The sequence below is a fragment of the Bactrocera dorsalis genome, chromosome 2 (assembly GCF_023373825.1).
Source record: "Bactrocera dorsalis isolate Fly_Bdor chromosome 2, ASM2337382v1, whole genome shotgun sequence".
Lineage (NCBI taxonomy): Eukaryota > Metazoa > Arthropoda > Insecta > Diptera > Tephritidae > Bactrocera > Bactrocera dorsalis.
Genome location: NC_064304.1, coordinates 98,923,869 through 98,948,287, shown reverse-complemented (window position 1 = coordinate 98,948,287; position 24,419 = coordinate 98,923,869). Strand labels below are relative to the sequence as shown.

The 24,419-nt window shown below is 36.8% G+C and overlaps 1 protein-coding gene across 6 annotated transcripts; it reads right to left on the bottom strand.

The window, feature by feature from the left end:
- Positions 1–15: 15 nt before the first annotated feature.
- On the bottom strand, positions 16–9,614 carry LOC105231588 (calcium uptake protein 3, mitochondrial). 6 transcript variants are annotated; one of them, XM_011212972.4, is made up of 11 exons: positions 9,353–9,614; positions 6,330–6,468; positions 6,155–6,265; positions 5,983–6,030; positions 5,834–5,916; positions 5,277–5,339; positions 4,946–5,026; positions 4,272–4,370; positions 3,294–3,699; positions 3,062–3,219; positions 16–925 (listed from the first exon to the last, which is right to left on the bottom strand). In XM_011212972.4, the coding sequence occupies exons 1-11, from the start codon at positions 9,563–9,565 to the stop codon at positions 848–850; spliced, it is 1,479 nt and encodes a 492-aa protein (XP_011211274.2). In that variant the 5' UTR covers positions 9,566–9,614; the 3' UTR covers positions 16–847. The 6 variants fall into 6 exon arrangements, with proteins under 6 accessions (XP_011211274.2, XP_049304479.1, XP_019847822.2 ...); XM_049448522.1 differs by lacking the exon at positions 16–925 and having other exon boundaries at positions 1,924–3,219; XM_019992263.3 differs by lacking the exons at positions 16–925; positions 4,272–4,370 and having other exon boundaries at positions 1,924–3,219.
- Between the last annotated feature and the right edge of the window lie 14,805 nt (positions 9,615–24,419).

The window sequence follows — 24,419 nt, the reverse complement described above, 5'->3', positions numbered from 1 at the left end:
GTACTTAAACGCTCATTAGCACATACATTTAAGTATTTATGTATGTATTGTTTGTTTGTATAGCGTTAAGCAGTCGAGTGCCTGCACTGCGTTCAACATTTAACAAATAATATTAGCAAAGAAAAATTAACTAAAATTAGTCAACAAAAATACAATTGGCAACAATTAAACAAACTCACAAACATAACATGGCGATTTAATAAATAAGTTTATACGTACATACATATAAAAATGTAAGTGATACATAAAATAATTTACTACACACGAAAATAATAATTTTGCATTTGCAAAAAGTCAATTTGCTTGAAAATTACTGAAATTTTAAATAAAAAATAATAATAAACACAGATTTATATACATACATATATGTAAATGCAGTTATTTACAAATATATAAATAATACATAATTTGCTAGCTAACTTTGGCTTGCCTACAGCACGCGGCTTTTAATGCAGTTTTAATAAATATTTTTCATATTCGAAATCTTGTTTTCTATAACTATAGTTTTTTTGTAGCGTATATGCAGTTGTTTGAATTTAATTTGTAATTAATAATTAATTTTTCTGTAATTAATTATTATTTTTTAATAAATAATTAATTTTTTTAAAATTAATAATTGATTTTTTTTTTAGTTAATTATTATTTTTTGCAATTATTAATTTGTTTGTAATTAATTATTAATAAAAAAATGTTTGCTATTATTTCGTAACATATTTGGTATCTTTTGTTTGCTAGTATTTTCACGACTGTTATATAAAGAAACGCGTTTGGACTTTTTTCGTTGTCGAGCTTTTCGTTCGTTCAAACAAAAAGCATATCGAAGAAAACTACTATTATTTCTTTCGCTTTACTTCGATTCGGCGTGCTTCATTTCGTGCTTCACACAGTGCCGGAAAGCGTCCCAGCCCTCCGATTTGGCGTTGGACTGCAAAGAAAAGAGTACATTTATTATTTATTTATTTTCTCGAAAAACGGAATAAGCTAAAGAAAGGAAAAGGTTTGACAGCTCTTATACCTATATATTAACGCATAAATATATATATATATATATATATATATATACGCTTAAAAACCTTGCAGAAAATGAAAAAGTGGATGCGGCAGAGGTTGATGAGTCGCATTATCTATGCGAATGCTCAGACTTCAGCCGGATGGACGCACATATTCTACGGTTCTCAATGCTACAACTTAAGAGACATTGGGCAGCTGAGTTGAGAAAGTATCAGGGTTTTTTAGCAAATCCACTGAGTTGCTGGGTCTACGTAACCAGAACGGACCCGAATTTTTTAACTGGTCAGGGACTGTGAACTCGGCAGAATTTAGCCGCTAAAACAATAACAACATGGGCCTAATGAAGACTTAAGTGCGGTCTGCTACTCATGTGCCTCCCTTTTCAACCAACCAATCAATAAACCAAATGTTGTGGATTTCCCCACATACATGTACATAGGTGTCATATAAAACATTTTAGACAGTTTAGGAACTTGTGGTTATTTTGAAAGATAGCACTGATAAAGCTTATAGAAAAAAAAATATTTTTTTTATTCAAACTAAGAAGTATCCAGACAAACAATTTCATCTTTTTGATTAGAAATCTTTGCTAGATAACGATTGTAGTAGCTCATATAATTTTTTACCGACATTTTCGTATTTTAATAAAAATTACAAAAAAAAAAGTTACAATATTTTATAATAATTATATATCAAACCGGAAGAAACGTTAACCTAGCCCTTCGGAAATAAAACAGGAGCGGTCCGATTTAAACATTTTTTTTTCGGAGATTATATCGTTCGCTTGAACAATAACCTATAAGTTAATTCCGTGCAAATATCTCTTCAAAGCTCTCCAAGCAAAACTTGATTTTGTTTGATTAATTTGAATGACAGCGATATCACCAGTTCCGGCGAAAGTATAGCTTCCTAAAACATTTTTTTCTGCTTTTTACATTCGTGTTTCAAAAGTAGTTAGACCATCTAAAAGTTATTTTACTCAACTTTGAAGCTACCGAAGCATATACACGAGAAATTCTTCCATAAATAAATTCATCCATAAATTAAGAGCTGAACCGCCCAAAACTATTTGAGTCAAGTTTTATATGTCTTATGTTGTATATGTATTTATAGTATTGGAGGTGTGGTTAAAAATAAGCAAATTTTGTAAAAATCATACATTTTTGTTGTAAATCTGTTAATGTTTGAAAAAAAATATATTAAAATAACTTAAATATAATAGAGGTATAAACATTAACAAACATAAAAGCCAAATAAAACAATGAAATCATATTTCAAATTATTAGTTTTTTATTTAAAAATAAGTATATGAATATTAATAAGCATGTAAATGATATAAACTAAAAAATGAGTATAATAATGTTATAATGTTAATTAAACAAATCAGCAAGGAATTTAGAGATTTAATTTTTTATACGAAACATAAAATGGAATGGTAAAATATGCATATGAAGTGGTTTTGAACAAATTACATATAAAAATTGTACATTTAAGGATATGATACGCAGAGTAATGAGATATTGGAGAATAAAAATTAGTTTTACTTTGGATGAAAAAGTGTGCTATTGATGCAATAAAAAATGTAAGATTTTGCTATGGGCACTTTCAAATTCACGTAGATCAAGATATGCAAGCGCATGCTGATTTCACAAATTTTACATTAAAAGTAATAAGTATAAATTGTAATTATGAAAAAATGTGTATAAACAAAAAGTAAGCACAAAAAATAAACGAATCAACATGCACTTTTGGTAAAAAAAAAATAAAAATGTGTTAAGAAATATTTTGAACAAACTATGTTATGGCACTTAAGAAATGAGAGAGAACTCAAATGGACTGCTAAGCCTCTTTACAATTGAATTGATTTCGAAAGCTTTCAATTTTTGATAATAAAAATAATAATCAGTAAATTTTAAGAGAATAACTCGGTATCCTTGAAATGATCTAAGCGGCGACAGGCGCGTTGACGCCACACCGCAAACAACGGACTGTCAGCCTCGATAAATTCATCATTAGCCAGATCGTACTCAAGTACTTTCCAATGACTTACTTTGAAGCCACGATGCACACGATCCTTCATGATGGCGATGAACTCTCTGTAGGACAGCATACCGTCACCATTGTCATCAAAAATGGCAAAAACCGTATCAATCAAATGTTTACTAAGGCTGAAGCCAGTGCATATTTTCACAGCGCGCGAGAATTCACCTGCGAAAAGTAAATTTGAAATTGAAATAATTTTATGAAATCAAATAACCTCAAATACATGTGTGTGTGCGTACTTTGTGAGATGGCGCGATCGGCCAGCGTATACATGCGCATAGCGATTGCAAAGTCCTCCAAATTGTTGAGGAAGCGGCAGAAGTCACGAAACTCATCGAACGTTATGCCGCGTTCCTCTTTAATGCGATCCATTAGACGCTCCAAATATGCATCGTATTCCTCCGTATTCAAATAGGTGTAGCGTAGTAAGATTTTTGCAAAATCATTTTCGGTGATCGCCACATTGCCTTTGGAAAATTCATTAAACTCTAATTCGAGCACCTCTGTCTGCAGATTGTCCATGAATTTGTAGAAGCCATCATAGTTGAGGTCCTGATTGCCCTTCTTGCCAAACAAATGGATCTGTAGTGTGGTGTCGATGCGATGTTTGCGCTGTAGGCCCTCATCGTCAGCAATATAATCGTCCTGTGGAAATGTATCTAACGGTATTAGTAAGCTCAATACAGTTTAAATGTAAAATTAGGTGTTATGTTTAGACAAAAGTATTTTCAAACAGTTAGGTTAGTTTAAATAACAACAGTATCATGCTTGAGCGCTTCAACAAAAATTAATTTTCGAAAATTGGATCAGAGTAAATAATATTAACCACAATGCGTGGCCACAAAACATGTTGTTACACGATTTATACATTTTTTTTAATTTGGGAAAATCTTTGAAAGTGGTTTTTTCATCAAATGGTGACTAATACAAAAAATTCGATTTTTAGAAGAACCATATTTTTTCGTATATAATTAAAATAATAAAAAATTATATCAATCGTATGAGAATACAAATACATATACCTAGGATAAGGTCTCAAATGTTATATGTATGTAAAGTAACTACAACTTTTGGTTATATCGACATTATAACCACATTTCTAGCTCTGAAAATTTTCAATAAATTAAATGCAGTTTTTAACACAATTTAAAATCATTTATAGACAGCAGACAATTTATCCCACTCCACTTTATTTTGCCCGCACTCAAATACCTTACCTGCGCACGTTTTACAGGTTCATCTTTCAATTGCTTTTTATCGCTATCGTCCTTAGAACGTCGTTTATCCTTCCAGACACCACTAAAAATGCTTTCCATCTGTTGTAAGCGTGTTAGTTTTGGCACAAAAACAATCAAATATCATGCGATTAATAAAATGGCACAAAAAATATGAATGCGACGCCATAAATGACATAACAATAAAACAAAAATTTTAACTTCAAACAACAAAATATTTCAGAAATGAAATAACAATACAACAATAATGTTAACTTCACACAACAAAATATTGCTAAAGTAAAATGTAAAGTAAAAAGCGTGTAAAGCGTGGAAATTAAAAAACAAAAATCAGTTTCAGCACTACGGCAACTATTCGGCTGAGTGCCGACATACATGCTCATTGATAACATCCTGAGTAAATAGTATACTTTACTTAGACTATCAACAGTGTTTACAGGTGAAGCGGTTTATTTTTATCGCTGAGCGCTAGAGCGGGTCTCATACAGAAGCCAAATTGCGGATATCTTATATGTATGTGTATGTAAGCATATTGTAACTCAACTATAACTTTCCAAAATAAATTTCAACTGAACAAAATCATTGAGAGAGAGAGATAAGATAAAACAGAACAGCAAAATAATAGTTGAATAAACTTTCCTACATTTTTGACTTACATCTTTGCTTTCTTCATCTTTTTTTGTAGCTTTGAAAAATATTGCATCCGCAGTTTCTTGAGTCCAAAGTAAACTTAACAACTGAACCAATAAATTTATGAGTAAGAAATAAAACAATTAATTTAATATTTATGTGGAATTGTTAGCGATATAAAAAGCAACTGCAATTAACCTATTATTTTGAAGTTCATTACGCTTCCACCGCAGGCTAACGAAAATTTGAGAAATTACTAATTACACACTTTTTATAAACAAATTTTACGCTTATACATAATTTTTATATAAAAACATAGGTTAGGTTTTGTTATATATTTTGGAAACAAATGCTTACAAGCTTACGCGTTTCTTCGTCGACTTTAGACTGCTTGAAAGTACCACCCAAAATTCTCAAAATCTGCATAAAATAAAGGAAAAATAAAAAAATATACTTATACAAAGCAAAACAAAGTCATAGAAGATAAAAAATAAAATTATATATATAATGAAACATAAATTTAATATAATTATTGTAAAAAAAGTAATGTTAGCAGAAAAAGTTGATCGACTTTGATGTGTTTAAATAAGAGAATGCAATTTTTAATTAAATTAATAAATTTTATATCATTTAATATAATTTTTATATTAATTAATATCTTTACATTAATTAATATTTTAAATTAAAATTTTTGGAGTAAAATTTAGTAAAAAATTATCATTTGAGGTGTTTTACAGTCTTCTAAATTAAACATAAAATTTAAACATTTTTTTTCATAATTTTATTGTTCACAACATTTTAATAAAAATTGCTTAATTGTCCAAATATTTTTATATGCCAAAAATGCATTCTTTTATTTAAACCATTTACTGCCAGATAATTCACGAAACTTTTACCGAGCACAATTCACTTACCACTAGAAATTCATCCTTTTCAACGCGTTGATTGCCGTCTGTGTCGAACATATTAAATGCAATGCGAAAACCAGAAATGGGTTCTATAAGAAAAATTTGTTTAATATGTATATTTATTTGCTGTAAAATAAACACATTTTATAACTCACTTGTCAAAACGGATAACAGGAAAAGATACTCTGTGTACGAAACAATGCCTGAAATTTTAGCGAAAAGACTTAGCACTTAAAAATATACATAACTGTAAATTTAAACCTTTATAAGTATAATATAAAATTATATTAATGATTTTATCACTAAAATAGTTACTGCAAATATTACCTCTGTCCCTTAGTGTGCGAAATAGCATTTTTGAGCCTTTCTTCAAGGGCGGTGTGTTGTCTTTTATGGTCTGCAAGTCTTGGTCACTCAGCATGCGTCGTTTCAGGCGAGCTGCAATTATAACACAATTTTATCTTTAATAGTTTGTCAAATTTTGTCAACATGTTGCGCTTACGTCTTGGCTCCTGCTCAACCACAGAATCTAGGAAATCTTGCGGTGTCATATACAATTGGCCGCGGTATTCCACCGATGCGAACTTGATGAAGCGGCGCTCACGTGACGTCAATTTCTTAAGCAAATTTTCATCTTCGCTCTATACATAAACAAAAGAAAAATAAAATATGGTAAAAATAAATACTTCTAGGGAGTGTAAACGTAAATGTCTTACATATAATACGCATTACACACAACCAGTTTATCGCTCGTGCTGATTAATGTTCTGGCGAAATTGGTAATTCTATACTTTTCATGCTTACGCAAAATATATTTACAAGAAAGTATTAAAGCAGTTTGCTAACCGTTTATATAAATATACCAGAGTACGGTGTTGAATTGATGAATGTGCAAGGAACTGTGTGATAAATTTTAAATATATACCTTGGCAATTAATCGCCGAATTCTAAAGAAGGTGTATGAAGATGTTGTAATACTTGAATGAAATATATGCGAGATTTGTATCTCAGTTGATGATTACACAACCAAATGTGTCTGCGATACGTAGGGAAAAAGGTTTATATTAATTGAAAAAAAAAGTTTAAGGAAATAAAAAATTTCAGTGCCAGTGGTTTGGTTCGATCAAAAAAAAAATTATCTAGAATACCCTGCACAATTAAAGAAGTTTTCATACACGAACTTGATTTTGATTGTTCAGTTTGTTTAACAGCTATATGAACGAGTCCTCAATGGACCACTAATTGTAGGACTGTTTTGGGCAACAATCCATGCCAAAGCGTAGATATCTCCTTGAGTAAAAAACTATTTAAGGTTTTGTGCTATTATTATCAACTCCTGTTAGTAAACAAAGCTTAGTCATTTTCCCACATTTAAATATAATGAATATTGTCGCATTCAATCTTTATTGGCATCATTAAAGTTATTATCATTGTTATTGATTCCAATAAAACAGCAGTCAATATCAATTTCATAAATTTTACAACAGTAATAAATAAATCTGGCGTTAACAACCTGAAAAACTTGTGTATGCATTTCACGCTACCAACGATTTCGAAGGCAATAACACACCTCAAGCAAATAAATTTAGTAAATGTATATATGTATATAATATATTTTGTATTTATGCAAAATCTACACCAGCAATCCATCAAGCTCTGGATACATTTTTTAAATAACACAATATTGTCTAATTTCAAATTAAAACAACATACTTAAAAACCCTCTCGCAACCACGTGCCCTTTTACCAGTTACACATGCGCGCCACAGCCCCACATCTATTTAAAAATTAACACGGCACACTTATTCCGGAATGACCATACACTCTGGCATGGAGCCCTCGTGGGAGTTCAAAGTGTGCTTATTCATATTTAAATTTTTTAACATCACAATTATTATTTTCTTTATTAGATAGATCGATATGTTTGAAATTCATTCATTCATTACTGCTTGAAGCACAATTGTGTTCATATCGGGACCCACCTACCACAGACTATTGACAATAATTCTTAATAATTGTGTGACATCATCCTCTACGCGAGGCGACTCCGCAACCATATACAAGGAGGCATTAATCTACACATGTATGTATGTGTATGTTACATATTCATATTCATACATGAAAAGTAATTTATGCCACAATATTGGGTTATGGTTGTTTTGTAGGTGGCAATTGACGGTGGCAGGCGCGACAATCAATTCAAGAAACGCGTATTCATCATCGTCGTTGGCAACAGCAGAAAGACACCTTTTGCTTTTGGCCACCATAGGATTTTTTAAAGCGTATTAATGCATTGTGCAAAGGACAGGCAAACAATTTAGACACCGCCTTTTGTCTTCAATTGTAAATCATTCAAAATTTAATTGCATTCAAATTTGAGTAGCATACCTGATAATAAATAGATAAACACTTGCATGCGTCTACCTACAGATTACATTTGTTTACAGGTTTGTTGTGGCATTTGTGACATTGTTGTACTGTCAGTTGTAGTCCAAAATAAAAATGTGTGCCCCGAGGGATAAATTAGATTGTCGATATTGTGTGGGCGTCTAAGTGTTATATTGTCTGGTTATGTAGTTTTGTTTTGACTGCGCTTCGCGGGAGTGCTATTGTTTGCATGTCTCTTCGCCGGCAGCTTTGACATTGGGATGCCATGGATTAAGCGCCGTCATAATTTACACTCTGGGTGGCAGGCATACAAATTCAATACGATTCAATATGCTTTGAATTGTTGCAGGTCGGAACAAATTGGTAAGGCTTCGGTGAGTATAATGCGCCTTTTAAAAGCAATTTGTAAACTTGACATTGTCTATTGTATTCTAAAATGATGTCATGCTTTAACGGATATAAATATATTAGTAATAATTATGTTAAAAAATTATTAATTTGTCTAAATGATTTGCTTAAATGACTTTTATTGATGATATTGCGATATGTATGTATATGCATATATATATATGTATGTACGACTATGTCAACTATTTGTGAAATTAATTTAAAAATACTGGGAATATAAATACAATTTTTGCGATAATAAAATTAAATCATTTATATAAGCTCTGACGAAAAACATAAGATCAGAATTTCTTAGCCCGATGACAAATTATAATCTATTGAACTTGAATGTGACACATAAATGGAATTCCAAAAATACCTGTTATAATCAAAATAGCAAATGAAGTTCATTGAAAAAGTGCAATAACCCTTACTTACTAGTTGCTTGAGATTGTAGTTGTTTTTTATTGGCGCTTAACAAATGGACCAAAACAAAAAACAGCTGACATTGTTTAAAGAAGAAGCATACAAGTTATGAATGTCAAAAAAGGAATTTGCAACTAAAAATAGACTAGATAAGCACACCTGCACCCGTACGCCCTTCGCAAAAAACCTTCTGCTATGAATCAATCGAATTTTCAAAAATTTTATTATATTCCAATTAGCATTACTTAAAACTTTCGTTAGAATATATGAAATATATTCGTATGAAAATTTATATTTCTATGTTCTTCTCGCACAATAACTCACCTTTCGCATGCGAAAAGCAGCGTCTAAACGTTCGCTTTTGAGATAATTTGTACATATCAACGCAGTCAGACCACCACCAACAAGCACTAAATATTTTGTATAATTCTGTGGCACACTTTTGGCACTGTTTAATTTGTGAAGATTTCTTTGTAATGGTCGCAAATTTGGTGCCAAATTTAACACTCGATTCGCAATTCTACCAAATGCAGCCATTCTCCGAAAAACGATAACACCACAAATAAGAAAATCAACGAAGAACTAATTGAAAATAAATGACAACTAGGCGGCATTGCCAGCATAGACTACTAGCTGCTGCTGGTAGGGTTGTATAGCGTGAGATAAATTGTTTATTTGGAATTGGAACAACACAAATAGGAAATAAAATTAATTTGACTGTTTGGATTTTAAAGTTTAAATATAAATTTTAATATTTAGAATATAATCGAATGAAAAATTAAAAAAAAAAACAACAACTTGTAAAATGAAGATATTTACAAATTAAAATGAAAAGGAAAATAAAAAAATAAATAATAAAAGGGCGTGTTATAAAGAAAAAAAAATAAATAAAAGCATTAATATAAAAAAAATTAAACGGAACAAAAAATAAAAAATAATTATATGTGTATGTATATAACATTATAAAATAATATATCATCGAAATAATAAAAGCTAAGTATAAATGTATTTATATCTAAGTACAGGTAAAGCACCAACTAAGTATTCACCGCCTTATACACATCAATACATGTACATATGTGTGTGTAGATGAATATGTTTGTAACGGGTGATTTTTTTGAGGTTAGGATTTTCATGCATTAGTATTTGACAGATCACGTGGGATTTCAGACATGGTGTCAAAGAGAAAGATGCTCAGTATGCTTTGACATTTCATCATGAATAGACTTACTAACGAGCAACGCTTGCAAATCATTGAATTTTATTACCAAAATCAGTGTTCGGTTCGAAATGTGTTTATCGACAAATTTTGTTCAGCGATGAGGCTCATTTCTGGTTGAATGGCTACGTAAATAAGCAAAATTGCCGCATTTGGGGTGAAGAGCAACCAGAAGCCGTTCAAGAACTGCCCATGCATCCCGAAAAATGCACTGTTTGGTGTGGTTTGTACGCTGGTGGAATCATTGGACCGTATTTTTTCAAAGATGCTGTTGGACGCAACGTTACGGTGAATGGCGATCGCTATCCTTCGATGCTAACAAACTTTTTGTTGCCAAAAATGGAAGAACTGAACTTGGTTGACATGTGGTTTCAACAAGATGGCGCTACATGCCACACAGCTCGCGATTCTATGGCCATTTTGAGGGAAAACTTCGGACAACAATTCATCTCAAGAAATGGACCCGTAAGTTGGCCACCAAGATCATGCGATTTAACGCCTTTAGACTATTTTTTGTGGGGCTACGTCAAGTCTAAAGTCTACAGAAATAAGCCAGCAACTATTCCAGCTTTGGAAGACAACATTTCCGAAGAAATTCGGGCTATTCCGGCCGAAATGCTCGAAAAAGTTGCCCAAAATTGGACTTTCCGAATGGACCACCTAAGACGCAGCCGCGGTCAACATTTAAATGAAATTATCTTCAAAAAGTAAATGTCATGAACCAATCTAACGTTTCAAATAAAGAACCGATGAGATTTTGCAAATTTTATGCGTTTTTTTTTTAAAAAAAGTTATCAAGCTCTTAAAAAATCACCCTTTAAATCTATGCTTTTAATCAGCACATCCTCATCATCGACACCAAATAAAAGTGAACTTAGATAAACTAGAATTTATGTGGTCGGTAACAAACGAGTCTAAATTATTCGACCTATGTATGTTAGCATGCCATGCAAAACTAATGCAATGCCAATATTTACACACCTCCCCAATTGGCTAGGGAATAGAAAACATTCACATGCACTCAAACACTTACATATGTATATACATGTATATCTAGCAGAGTGGGATGAAGATGGCTCCAGGTTGAAACGCATAAATATTGCGAAAATTGTGTTATTGTCGAGTGATCGTGTGCAGCTAAAAAGTCAATGCAAAAAGAGCTACATACACGTATACATGCAAACACACTTAGTTTGCTGGAAACAGGTCACAGAGGGCCATAGAAAGCCGAACATGCAATTGGATTGAAGGTGAGCAAATGTGTATGAATGTGTATGGGTTTACCAGTATCTCCATGAGACACTGTTCGATGGTCAAAATCATTGGCAAAGTTGTTGATGTGCGGTTAACGAATAACAAGCTAAAGTCACAGGGGCAATGAGAACATTTGTATCTTCAATATATGATATTTTAAGACTCGTATGTACATGCATATACTTACATAAATATGTACATGTACATATATCTGAATGTTCGCATGTGTGTATTTGTCATACTTGTCATTTTATTTGTGTGATTTTGGCATTTACATACATAATACATACATACATATATATGTAACGGGTGATTTTTTTGAGGTTAGGATTTTCATGCATTAGTATTTGACAGATCACGTGGGATTTCAGACATGGTGTCAAAGAGAAAGATGCTCAGTATGCTTTGACATTTCATCATGAATAGACTTACTAACGAGCAACGCTTGCAAATCATTGAATTTTATTACCAAAATCAGTGTTCGGTTCGAAAATTTTTTATCGACAAATTTTGTTCAGCGATGAGGCTCATTTCTGGTTGAATGGCTACGTAAATAAGCAAAATTGCCGCATTTGGGGTGAAGAGCAACCAGAAGCCGTTCAAGAACTGCCCATGCATCCCGAAAAATGCACTGTTTGGTGTGGTTTGTACGCTGGTGGAATCATTGGACCGTATTTTTTCAAAGATGCTGTTGGACGCAACGTTACGGTGAATGGCGATCGCTATCGTTCGATGCTAACAAACTTTTTGTTGCCAAAAATGGAAGAACTGAACTTGGTTGACATGTGGTTTCAACAAGATGGCGCTACATGCCACACAGCTCGCGATTCTATGGCCATTTTGAGGGAAAACTTCGGACAACAATTCATCTCAAGAAATGGACCCGTAAGTTGGCCACCAAGATCATGCGATTTAACGCCTTTAGACTATTTTTTGTGGGGCTACGTCAAGTCTAAAGTCTACAGAAATAAGCCAGCAACTATTCCAGCTTTGGAAGACAACATTTCCGAAGAAATTCGGGCTATTCCGGCCGAAATGCTCGAAAAAGTTGCCCAAAATTGGACTTTCCGAATGGACCACCTAAGACGCAGCCGCGGTCAACATTTAAATGAAATTATCTTCAAAAAGTAAATGTCATGAACCAATCTAACGTTTCAAATAAAGAACCGATGAGATTTTGCAAATTTTATGCGTTTTTTTTTTTAAAAAAGTTATCAAGCTCTTAAAAAATCACCCTTTACATAGGTTCAACCAATCAACCCAACCAACTCGCATTTAATAAAGTGTTCGTTGGTTCAGCGAAATAAATCTACATAGTTATAAACATACATACCTACATACATTATGCATGTACTATATGTATATTCATGTTTATTAAATATGTTCATGTGTCGCTGAAACGTTTGTTTTTACATTTTTGTTTTTTGGTGCCAAATTGAAATAGTTGCGAAGCAATTTCTATTTGTTTTAATTGAGGTGTAACAACAATGTTTCTATTTTAATTAATTTTGATTGTTTTGTTGAAGAAAAAGGCGCCATGTTTCTATTTGTGACCAAAAAAAGAAAAAAAAAATTATTGACTTGCTTAGCAACACAATTTTATAGTTATGTGTACCATCTGATCAAAAATGACCCGGACTGGACAAATCCAAAATGAGGCTTATCGCAAAAAAATCCGCATCCAGGACTGGTACAACCTTTTTTTATTTTAGGGGGATGCATTGATAACCGGAGTGCGGAACTTTAATCAGCTAAAGCTAACCTACTCCCAACTGAAGACTCCCCCACGGATCCACCGATATACTATTACTTCGTGGGTGGGATAGGTGATTTAAGTCTGGGCGGACGCCTAATCTGTTGAAAAAGTCTCAGTTTTGTCATTATGAAAGCAGAAGTTTCGCGCTAACAGACATGAGTATCCTTAAATTATCGACCGTAAAACTTCCACCGAGTGTAGTTTTCAGTTTTTCCCTTGTATTTAAAAAGCAAGGACAATGAAATAATTCATGTTCAGAGTCTTCTAAATACTCGTCCACACGTACACGTCGGACAGTTCGAACTAATGTCATTGTGGAAACTGTAAAAGTAGGATCTAAACTACCCATGTCCACCAGGTATTTTGGTCAGATGGAAATTCAGATCCCTATGTCATCTGTCCATCCAGGAGTGGATGAGGGTTGCCACCGCTGCTGCCACATTTTGATACCAATGTTTTTCTCCTCTGCCTTTACCGGTACTATTTTAGGCGCCGATAGCTGATACAGTCACTCGATTTCATCTCAATAATCAAAAGTGGATCTCTTTTTTATAAAGCCGTATTGTTTCTTTGATAATCTTCAGGTTTCCTGGATGGTTGTTAGTTTATTAGTTTTTAGTTGACGTCTAGCAGAATGAGTAAGCTTTCTCAGCGTGGCAATTTCCTCATTCCACCAATGAATTGGCCGCCGCTGTCATCAGATAGATAGATCTTAGCTTTTCTATGAATACGACTACGGAACTGTCCAAGCGAATAAAAGCCTCGACTGGGAGTCTTATAACAAGTGTATGAAAAATGGATGGTCTCAGATGTCTATATTATTATTCATTTCAGCAAGCGCACTTAGTATGTTATTAAAAACAGAAATCGAGCTTTTATGAGTTTTTGGCATGTTTGCCGACATGTACCGCAATAAAGCAAGGAGCATATGCATTTACGTTTCTGAGTGCTGAAAATAGAATTGTCAAATGATCAAGTTACATAAAAGGTTTTGCTGCACAATTCGAGTGAACCGTAAACTGAAACACGATTTTTATACATTTAGATTTTCAGCGAATTCGCTTATATCGCATTTCTTCTCATAGACATGCGTGTTACACCAATATGTAAATAAGAATCTATTGCTCTTGTTAATTTGGAATAATATCGTTCTATATGTATGTATGTATATCCATGAAAAGGGAGACCCCACAATCTGCGCTAACTACTGTGGGTTAACCTCAACATCGAATATAAGGTTTTATCGAGCGCCCTGTGTGAAAGATAAAAGCCAGTGTAGCTTTAGGCCTGGAAACTTAACAACTAACCAGATATTCATCATGCGCCAAATCTTGGAAACACCTCTTCGCCGATTTTAAAGTTGATTTTGACAGCACGAAAAGGAACTGCCTTTATGTCGCGTTGTCTGATTTTGGAATCCACGCAAAACTAATACAGATGTGTAAACTGACGTTGAGTAATACCAAAAGCTCCGTCAGAATCGGGAAGGAACTCTCCAAGCTGTTCGTTACCAAACGCAGTGTCAGACAATTCAATCTAGTGTTGGAGAAAATTATTCGAGCTGCAGAGCTTCATCGAGTAGGTAAATTCTTCTATAAAAGTGTACTGCTGCTGGTGTACGCCGATGAATCTGATATCATTGGTCTCAACACCCGCGCCGTTAGTTCTGCTTTCTACAGACTGGATAAAGAAGCAAAGCAAATGGATCTGGTGGTGAACGAGGACAAGACGAAATATCTCCTATCATCAAACAAACAGTCGTCGCACTCGCGACTTAGCTCCCACGTCACTATTGACAGTCATAACTTCGAAGTCGTAGATAATTTCGTCTAACAGCAACAACAATTTCAGCCTCAAAATTCATCACGGAATAACTCTTGCCAACAGGTGCTACTTCGGAGTGAGTAGTCAATTGAAAAGTAAATTCCTCTCTCGACGAACAAAGACCAAATTCTACAAGTCTCTCATCATCCCCGTCCTGCTTTATGCCGCAGAGGAATGGACGATGACAACATCTGATGAGTCGGTGCTACGGGTTTTCAAGAGAAAAGTTCTGCAGAAGATTTATGGTCCTTTGCGCATTGGCTACGGCGTATACCGCAGTCGATGGAACGAAGAGCTGAACGAGATATACGACGACATTGACAACTTCAGCGAATGTCTGGCAAAGCCATGTTGGTCGAAAGGATGAAAACACTCCAATTCTCAGAGTATTCAACAGATTACGCGCTGTGGGAAGCAGAGTAAAAGGAAGACCTCCACTTCGTTGGAAAGACCAGATGGAGTAGGACCTGGCTGCACTTGGAATCTCCAATTGGCGCCAAACAGCGAAAAGGAAGAACGACTGGCGCGCTGTTGTAAACTCGGCTATAACCGCTAACGGTGTCTACGTCAATAAAGAAGATGAAAAATCAGTTAAAAATCCGTCGCTTAGCGAACAGAGAAATTAAAGACGTACAATTAGTACCACAATACAAAAACAATAACAAAAAGGAATAAATTCAATATTTAGACATGCTAACGACTACCAATAAACCGCCCACGCTCTCTGGTGCTGCATCCTTTCGCTATCCTGCTGACCCTGAGGTACCGATACGCCCGTTACAACATTTTTTTATGGCTGCGTTGACATTCTAAACGCCCATGGCAGTAATAACAATAACAATAATAATAATACGAAGAAATTATTATGTCGCGCCACGGATTTCCATGTAATTCGCATAAATCACATTGCTGGAGCGGTTGGTGGTGCTGTTGGGAGGAAACTTATACGCTACTCAAATTTCTAATTTCAATAATTAATAAGAAAATGTAATAAAAACGTCTTGGACAGAGGTGAGTAATAGAAATGTTGACCGCGACACTGAACCAGAGGGGGGCAGCAGCAGCGCTTGCCTAGTGCCGCCCAACCATTGAGTCCATATTGATTTCACCAAGCCGCGAGGTATGCTACACCAACTGCATATATGGTACATAAGTATAAACATACATATGTATAAGTCTATATTGTTGTAGTTAGAATAATTTAATAAATTTTAATAATCACTTCGAACTGCATAAATGGCTAAATCTGTATGTGTCTGCGCCAGGCTTCCAGCTAAAATTTGTATAGTGCTAAGTCTAGTGCATATTTGGCCACTGGCGTTAGACGGCGCTTACCGCAGGAACGCCGCATGCACAAGCGACTCATAAGGCCAACGCGAGCCGCTTATCAACACGCCCGCCCCGTGCAAGCCGACTGCGCATGTGTGAAAATGCAAAGCAACACGCCTACGGCGCGCCTCGCTCGGTATGCATCGGCAGACGGAAAGACATTTGTGGTCAATGTCACAGCGGCTAAGACTGTGACTGCGGCTACGACTACCATTGCTGCTGTGTAATCGCAATCAGCCGAACGCAGCGCAAAGTAGTTAGAATGCTATATTGACACTTCATAACTTCTCAACAAAAATATTATTATGTGTTTGAGTATTTCCCGGCTAGAGATTAAGATCGGCTCATAATCTTGGTCACATCACAGTTTCGTTTGAGGTTTATTCGGTTTATGTTTTTGATTTTCACGTTGCGTCCGAAAAGTATTTGCTGCCTGCTGTGCATGCGCGCTCGCCCCGCTCGGATTGTCCCAGAAAGTGAGCGCAGCGGCGAAAGGCTTGCAATCGCTCGTTGGACCGGTTGTTGTTGGTTTGCCGTATAAGTAGACTCGTATCATATGTTTATATTGCTATTTGCTGTTTTTCAATGAGCTCGTAAAAGTAATTTAATTACCCAAGCGCCAACATCACTTCCAAAGTGCGTTTGAGTTTTCTTAAGTTCGATTTTTTAATTGTTGCCTTCGACGAGTGAAAAAGTCGTTTTTCGAAAACAAAAACTACAACAATAACTGTAATAAATAGCTATAAACCTTTTAATTTAACAAATATTGGAAATGCCAAAAGGCTCCCACACACATTTTAACCGCACATAGTGGCCAACAACACACAGCCGCGTCTCAGCGGTAGAAGCTGTGCCACGCAGCGCACTCGTGCAATTTGTTTGGTCGTAAAAGCGACCTTTCGTTGGGCAATAAAATGCTTGTTCACGCCTCTCAAAATTGCATCGTTTCACATTTGTTTCGGCTCACGTTCAATTGATTTCGGGAAGGAAGGCGACAATGCCACAACTGAAGCAGCTCCCATTCGCGTCCACATTGCCAACTTGAACGCAAATATCCTGAGGCAAAGTGCAAAGTGAATGCTTGAAAACTCAAGAATGAGCGCAAGTAATTTAATATTTATGTGCGTTTGAGAGATTTGGCATGTTGTTATTAAGGATTTTATGTCAGTTACAATTTGTTAGCAATAAAGATGTTTCAATTAGCTGGAAGTAGTGCAGAAAAGGAGATGAATCGCCGGTGTTTGGAAGGCATTACAAAAGTGCAGATGCAAGGAGTGCAAAGCGAGTAGAAAATCGTTCGGCTGTCTGCTGTAATTGCAGCATCTCGACGTCGAACCTTCCTTGTGTTTGTTGACTTGTGTTTTTTGCCGCACAGAGGCGGGTGCGTATCTTGGCTGCAACAAGATAGTGGTTTGAGTCAATGTTATGACCTCGGTGCGGACTCACGTCTAAAACACTGGAGACGTGTCTTCCGTCTATCACAACATGATCGATCTGGTTGGTGGCTTTTCGATCCGGAGACAGCCAAGTAGCTTGATGAATTTTTCTACGTTAGAATCTAGTACCTATGATAACCATATTTCGAGCCCTGGCGAAGTCGATCAGCCTCAACCCATTCGGGGATGTTTCCTCGTGGAGGCTGAATTTACAGACTGTTGTACCAAAGATACCTTCTTTGCCCACCGTGGCGTTTAAGTCGCCAAGCACGATTTCGACAACGTGGCGGGGAGCAGCTTTCATAGGCTCATAGAAGACATATTTTCTTCCGTCGGGGCGTGGACGCAAATCTGCAAATCTGCGATCTGTTGAAGAACTTCGCTTTGATGCGGATTGTGACTAGACGTTTATCCACCGGAAAGAATGCCAGTACTCGGCGACAGAGTTTCTCTCCCACTACCAATCTCGCAGCGAATTTGCTCTCCTTTATATGGCTACTATAGTGAATCCCACGGACCAGGATACTAAATACCACACACCAAACCTTTATTTTTCTTTAAGAAATGGCAGCTCTTGAATCTCTTCAGGTTGTTCTTCGTCCTAAATGCGACAATTCTGTTTGTTTACATACCCATTGAGTCAGAAAAGAGTCTCATTACTGAACAAAATTTGGTTTGAAAATTTCGGATCTTCTTGCAACTTTTCAAGAGCCCATACAGCGAAGCGATGCCGCTTGAGAAGTTCGAGCGGCTTCAGTTCTTTCACAATGCATCAATTCGTTTCATACGTCAGTCCGGTCTTCGTGTACCCTCTCAGCTACGGCTGCTATATTTTCTCCACTATTATGCAATAATAAATGCTATGATTTAAGATTGGTGACGGTGTTGCGAATAGTACGCTCAGTAGGTCGAGCCTTTGGGAGGGAGCCTTTATTGAATTAATTTCGAAAAGTAATATTTTAATTCAGTATCCTTAAGTGCAAATAATTGCAAGCTCACGCCAAAGTTTACATCACGCATAATTAAAATTTATCATGTTGTCGTGTGAAGTCACTAAACTTCTTCGAAAATTCGAATATTCCGCTCGCGACGGTGAATATGTAAACCAAGAGAGGTAGATATAAATGTTTAGTGACATAATTGAGTGTGTGATACCGAAAATTGTCCAACACCCTACTCAATCAAAAGTGACGAGAAAAAATAAAAAAAAGAGAAAACTTGTTGCAGCCGGAAAGTGGTAGCAACTAAGAATAAAGCAGAGGAAAGAGTGGGAATAAAGAACGAAAACGCTCCTTATTTCAGCGTAATACAACCCCGCTTCTGGCACTTAATCGGTTGTTTAGAATCTTCATTGGAAGATGGAGCAACAGGGCGACGTACACAATTCTCATATAATTCACATTTTATTGTGTCGCATGGGCATGCGCACAGAACACAAGCGCGCATATGCAACTTTATCGCCGATCAGCGATCTTGAAGGATTAAGCGCACACTCAAAAGGCGCGATAATGATCCCAATGTTGCCCTGCCGTTGTGAGGCGCTGTGAACTTTTTTCCAATTTCGTTGCCAGCCTCACCGAAAAGTCACAAAATCAACATTTCGAAGACGAAAAGCGTTAAAACGCCACCAAAAGTTAGTGGTGTGGTTATCGCTGCGCTCATCAAATTTGAATTGTTATTGTTGTAAGCATGTGCGTGAGTTTGATGACCGCCCATGTGCTTGCTGAGCGCCCATGCATTCCTGCCGTTACTTGCCGCTGCTGTACGATGGTTGCGTGCTCGTCTCCTGGCACAAAACGGGACGACGGCTTTCACTGGCTGAAAGTCCATACATCTTCTGCTTCTACAATGATTAAGTCTGGCGCTTTCGATTTAAATCCAATAATGAGTGTTCCTTCACACTTTTATACCTGAGCACAATATGTGGCTCAAGGAATTTCACAGTTTTTATTTTAGTGACCAGTCGTTGTATTGATGCAACATTAGTATTCCTCTCCTATTGGTATATCATATCATAGCAGAATGGCACCAGGTGGGATCTCCATTGGCCCAATGGCCTTGGCGTATGCTTAATAGGCGCTGGTCGACGAGGGGCTGCTGTGCGCCTGGAAGATGCTTTTGGTCTAGAGTAGATGACAGAATATCTTAGAAAAGTTCATCTTGGTAGGGGTTTTTATTGGACATTTTCAAATACATATGAATTCAATCGGTACGGCTAAAACTCTTGACGGCCGTTAATTCTCAAAGTTGTGTGAAGGAGGATGAGGTGAAAAAATCCAGTCTTTCCTTCGCTGGACCAGGAGATATAGCCTAAACTGACATTAGCCGTCTCAACAAATTTGTGATTGGCTCAAAGATTTTTGTCGATTTGTAAGGGTCTTATGTTCTATTATATAGAAGTTTTAGGCAAAAAAACCAGATCGGCGGAGGATCGACCTCTTAACCTAATCTGGCCAAAGCTGATCGCCTCTGGACAACTGTTTCCTTCAGACGTTTCGATTGCTGGCGGTACAGTTCTGGATTGAGAGCTGGGGCGTATGGGAGCAGTTAATACTAGATGATGCCGTGGCAACAGCGTGGCGCATCTTTGACCTCAAAATTACCGGAACGGATTTGTGGTTAGCTGCAACAGTATTAGGACGGTGATCATTATTCCTATTTCTGGATGTCGTTTAGTATATAAGTATTATATAATTCTCTGTCAGACGACTCTGAAGCGTTCATGAGAACATTTCTTGCGAGTTAGTCCTGATGCAGATCTAAAATATGGAAAAATGCATATGGTCTAAGTTAAGATCGCCAAGGTTATGTCAACATAATGGTAATAATGCCTCGAGACTTTAAAGACTTTAATTTCCAGCCTCATTCCTAACCAAGAATGATATCGTTAAAATTACTTATGTATGTGTCGAGGACTTTTCATCTATTAATGGTACTTAAACTCTGACATAAATAGTGCGATTGTACGCTCCGTTGTACGCTGGGTACAAAAACTTCGTTTACACTCATGCTTATGCTTCCTTAGATAATATTTTACTTTTTTTTTTACTTTCTTTCCACGGTGTCTTGACTTTAAGCAATTGTGTCGTCTTGAAGTTAATCACCTCAAATGTATTTTGACTTTTATAACGCTTCCAAACAAAAACAATACCAACTCATTTCATAACAACAACAACATGAAAAAATTGTTGTCAAAGTCTTTGCTCTTCCACGTATTCTGGCAGACAGTCAGCTAGCCAATGTTCTCAGGCTTGTAATATGAGATGCGCGTACGCGCCGCTGATGAGTCTTAGTAAACCGCTTAGAGATTGTACAAATTTAGACGGGACGCAGCTTTGGAAAACTTACTTTGGGCAAGCAGGATGACATTGGTATGCTAATGCTATTTGTTGTTGTTATTATTATTATCTTTGTCTGTAGTTTGTTGGCATGTGTGCATTGCCTAATTGATTTTGTGCATTTGTCTACGATTTGTTGTATTTTTATTAATTGTTATTGTTGTTAATTTCAATAAATTCTACAAGCAGATAGACGCTCTTTCAAAGTTACCTCCGTTTGAGGTTAGTTCAATTGTCATTTGATATTTGTTGATATCTGCCGGGCTCTCTGCCTTGCCTCATTCCCGTTCGGTTGATTTTTTTTAACAAATTAGTGCCATTAAAAGTTATCTGCGCCGCGCAGTGCGTATGATCTGTGGTAGTGCGATCGCAGGTTACAAGCGTAGCTTTGTGCTTACCCCACTCAAGAAATTAGTGAAGCTAGGCGTCTAAATACCTGAACGTTGACTTTTGAGCTGGGAAAGATATCAACTCTGGGCGCTAGCTTTATCAGCGGCTTTTTATGTCCATTATCGTTGAACTTTTCGGTAAATTTGGGTTAGTTGTGTTGATTTTTTCCAGTATGTGCTTAAAAGCTCGCTCTCTGATACATACTTACATACATGCGTATTTCGATAAGCAGACTCACCGGTAGTTAATGCCGTTTATCGTTATTTATAACAACATATTTTACATAATTTAATTATCGTACTTGAGGACTTTGTCAATCTGCGCTTTGGGTGGTCAGCTTACAAGTGAGGTTGGCGTGCCTAGTTGGCCCTCCACTGCCTAATGATGATATAATTAATTTAGTAAACTGTTTATGCAATCAGCTACTAAATTGAATGGCTGGACTTTGGCGCCGCTTTGGGTTTGGGTGCTGTTGGCTTTGGACGGTAACAAGTAGCCGCTAGTGAAATTAATGTGGAAATAATATGAAAAATATATTTGAGTTCATCTCGCATTTTATTTCATTTTCGTAACTCGATTTTATGCAAAGGGAGGGCAAGACGATATGTCTCCTGTCAATCGTCACACTCGCGACTTAGCTTCCACGTCACTGCTGACAGTCATAATTGCGAACTCGTAGATAATTTCGTCTTTCGTCTCTTGCCAACAGGTGCTACTTCGATCTCCCCGTCCAGCTATACATATGGACTATGAGAACATCTGGCGAGACGAGTTTTCGAGAGAAAAGTTCCGCGGAAGATTTATGGCCCTTGCGCATTGGCTACGGCGTATACCGCAGTCGATGGAACTATAACGATACGACGACATTGACATAGTTCAGCGAATTAAAAGACAGCGGCTACACTGGCTAGGTCATGTCGTCCGAATGGACGAAAAGTTCTTCGACCAAATCACCACTTTTAAATGACATACATATAGTGAAAAAGACACACAAGAACCAGGTTCCCTTCTACTTTCCAGTATCTAAACCAGCCATTCTTGCTATGTCCTAGCCAAATTTGTAGACTCGGATCATCTTATTTCTTTATAAAATAATAAAAAGAAAACTTTGGCTAAACTAAGTTACATAAACATTATTGGAACTGCTTAATATATTACCATTTTCTAATACAACCAAGAGACATTTTCGATAGCCAACTAAATCCATAGAAATTTACGATATCCTAGAGCTTGAAATCTGACAGGAACATATGGGCTATTTATAAAAAGATGTACGAAAACGTGTAAAGTAAAAGAAAATGTGCGTTTGAGCTTAGAAGCTCCCACGAAGCTGGTTCAAATACGCTTACAGTTACAAAATATTCCTCCATGCGCCTACAAGTGTGACCGTAGGTGAGGGCAACATGTAGCATGTGTTGTTCGCTGATTGAATGAGGTGCAAATTGGCATTACACCAACACACACGGACCGATACGCGATTAATCAAGAATTTAACTACTCGCACCGAGGCGTAGTGGAGATCAAGGTAGAGAGCAACGGGATGTGCACATTTTGCAGGGCATTAAACCAGAGACGCACACAAGTGCTATCTATTTACAAGCGGCCGAAGGAACTACGGCGCGTTCACCGGTGAATGACCTGACCAGCTGGGATCGAATGCCAATTCAATTGACTGCGACTAGTTGAGGCCAACAGTTCATATTGCTACCAAATAGCAAATATATACGCTTGAATAAAAACAATAATATCACCACGCTTGTGTGTGTATGTGTGTGTGTGTGAGTGCGTTTTATGGCTTAGTCGCCTACTCTTGCCATTGTTGCGCCATTCCAGCACACACTTAAACACTTAATATTTTCTCTGACTTTGTTTACTGGACGCAGGATGCGCCGCTGGATTATGTAACACGATAGCGGTTTATCTTGCAGCATTGTAGGCAGGTAAAATCAAAAAGCAACAAAAACACAAAACCAAAGCCTATAATAAAAACAATCATAACCGACAATGAGCGTGAAACAAGAGTAAGAGAAACCCGGGCAATTGACTGCGCATGCAAACCCTTCATATTCCTGCGTTGCCCACAAACTAGCCGCTTATGGCCAATCAAAAGTACAAAGTAGACAGACAAACGTACAAATAGTGCAGACACTAACGGACAGACGAGACGATGTGCGAGCGCACGGCAAAGCGACAGGCGCATAGCCCCAACCGAACCAGTTGAGCGCCGCTGCGGCAATGAAGTGCGCGGCGCGCTGTCCGCATGAAAAGGTAATCAGGTAAGAATGACCAGAATGCAATGGCAATGCCAGCAAAAATGCGGAAAAGATTTATGTGTGACATCTTAACACCGCATGAGGTCCACCAACAGTCCGACGCAATATAGCGGTGTATATATGAATGTATGTACATTTGTACTCTACATGTAGTGCGAGTGGTGGGACGCATTCGCGTTGCTACTCTTCGTTGTGGACAAATGCTTTCGCGCGGTATAACCGGCGCAGCGGTCCAGCGCGTTGGTGCATTTAAATCGGTTATTCCACACGCGCCGTGGCCACCGGGTTCAAGTTGGGGCGATCCGGTTGTTGTGGTCGTACCTGAGCGCTGTCTGTCCCTGTGTCCGACTGTTGGTGTGCGGGCGTGTGTGTGTGTGTGTGTGAAGAGCAAAGGCGGAATTATCCCTAACGCAAACAATAGCCTCGGCATTGGGGCAGGGTGTGATGTGTTGTGGTTGCGTTATTTAACACAATTTTCATTGAAATCATTGAATAAAGAATCCAAACAATAATCCAGCTGATTGCACACCACACTACACGGTGCATTTGATGTGGCGTGGATTTTGTAAAAG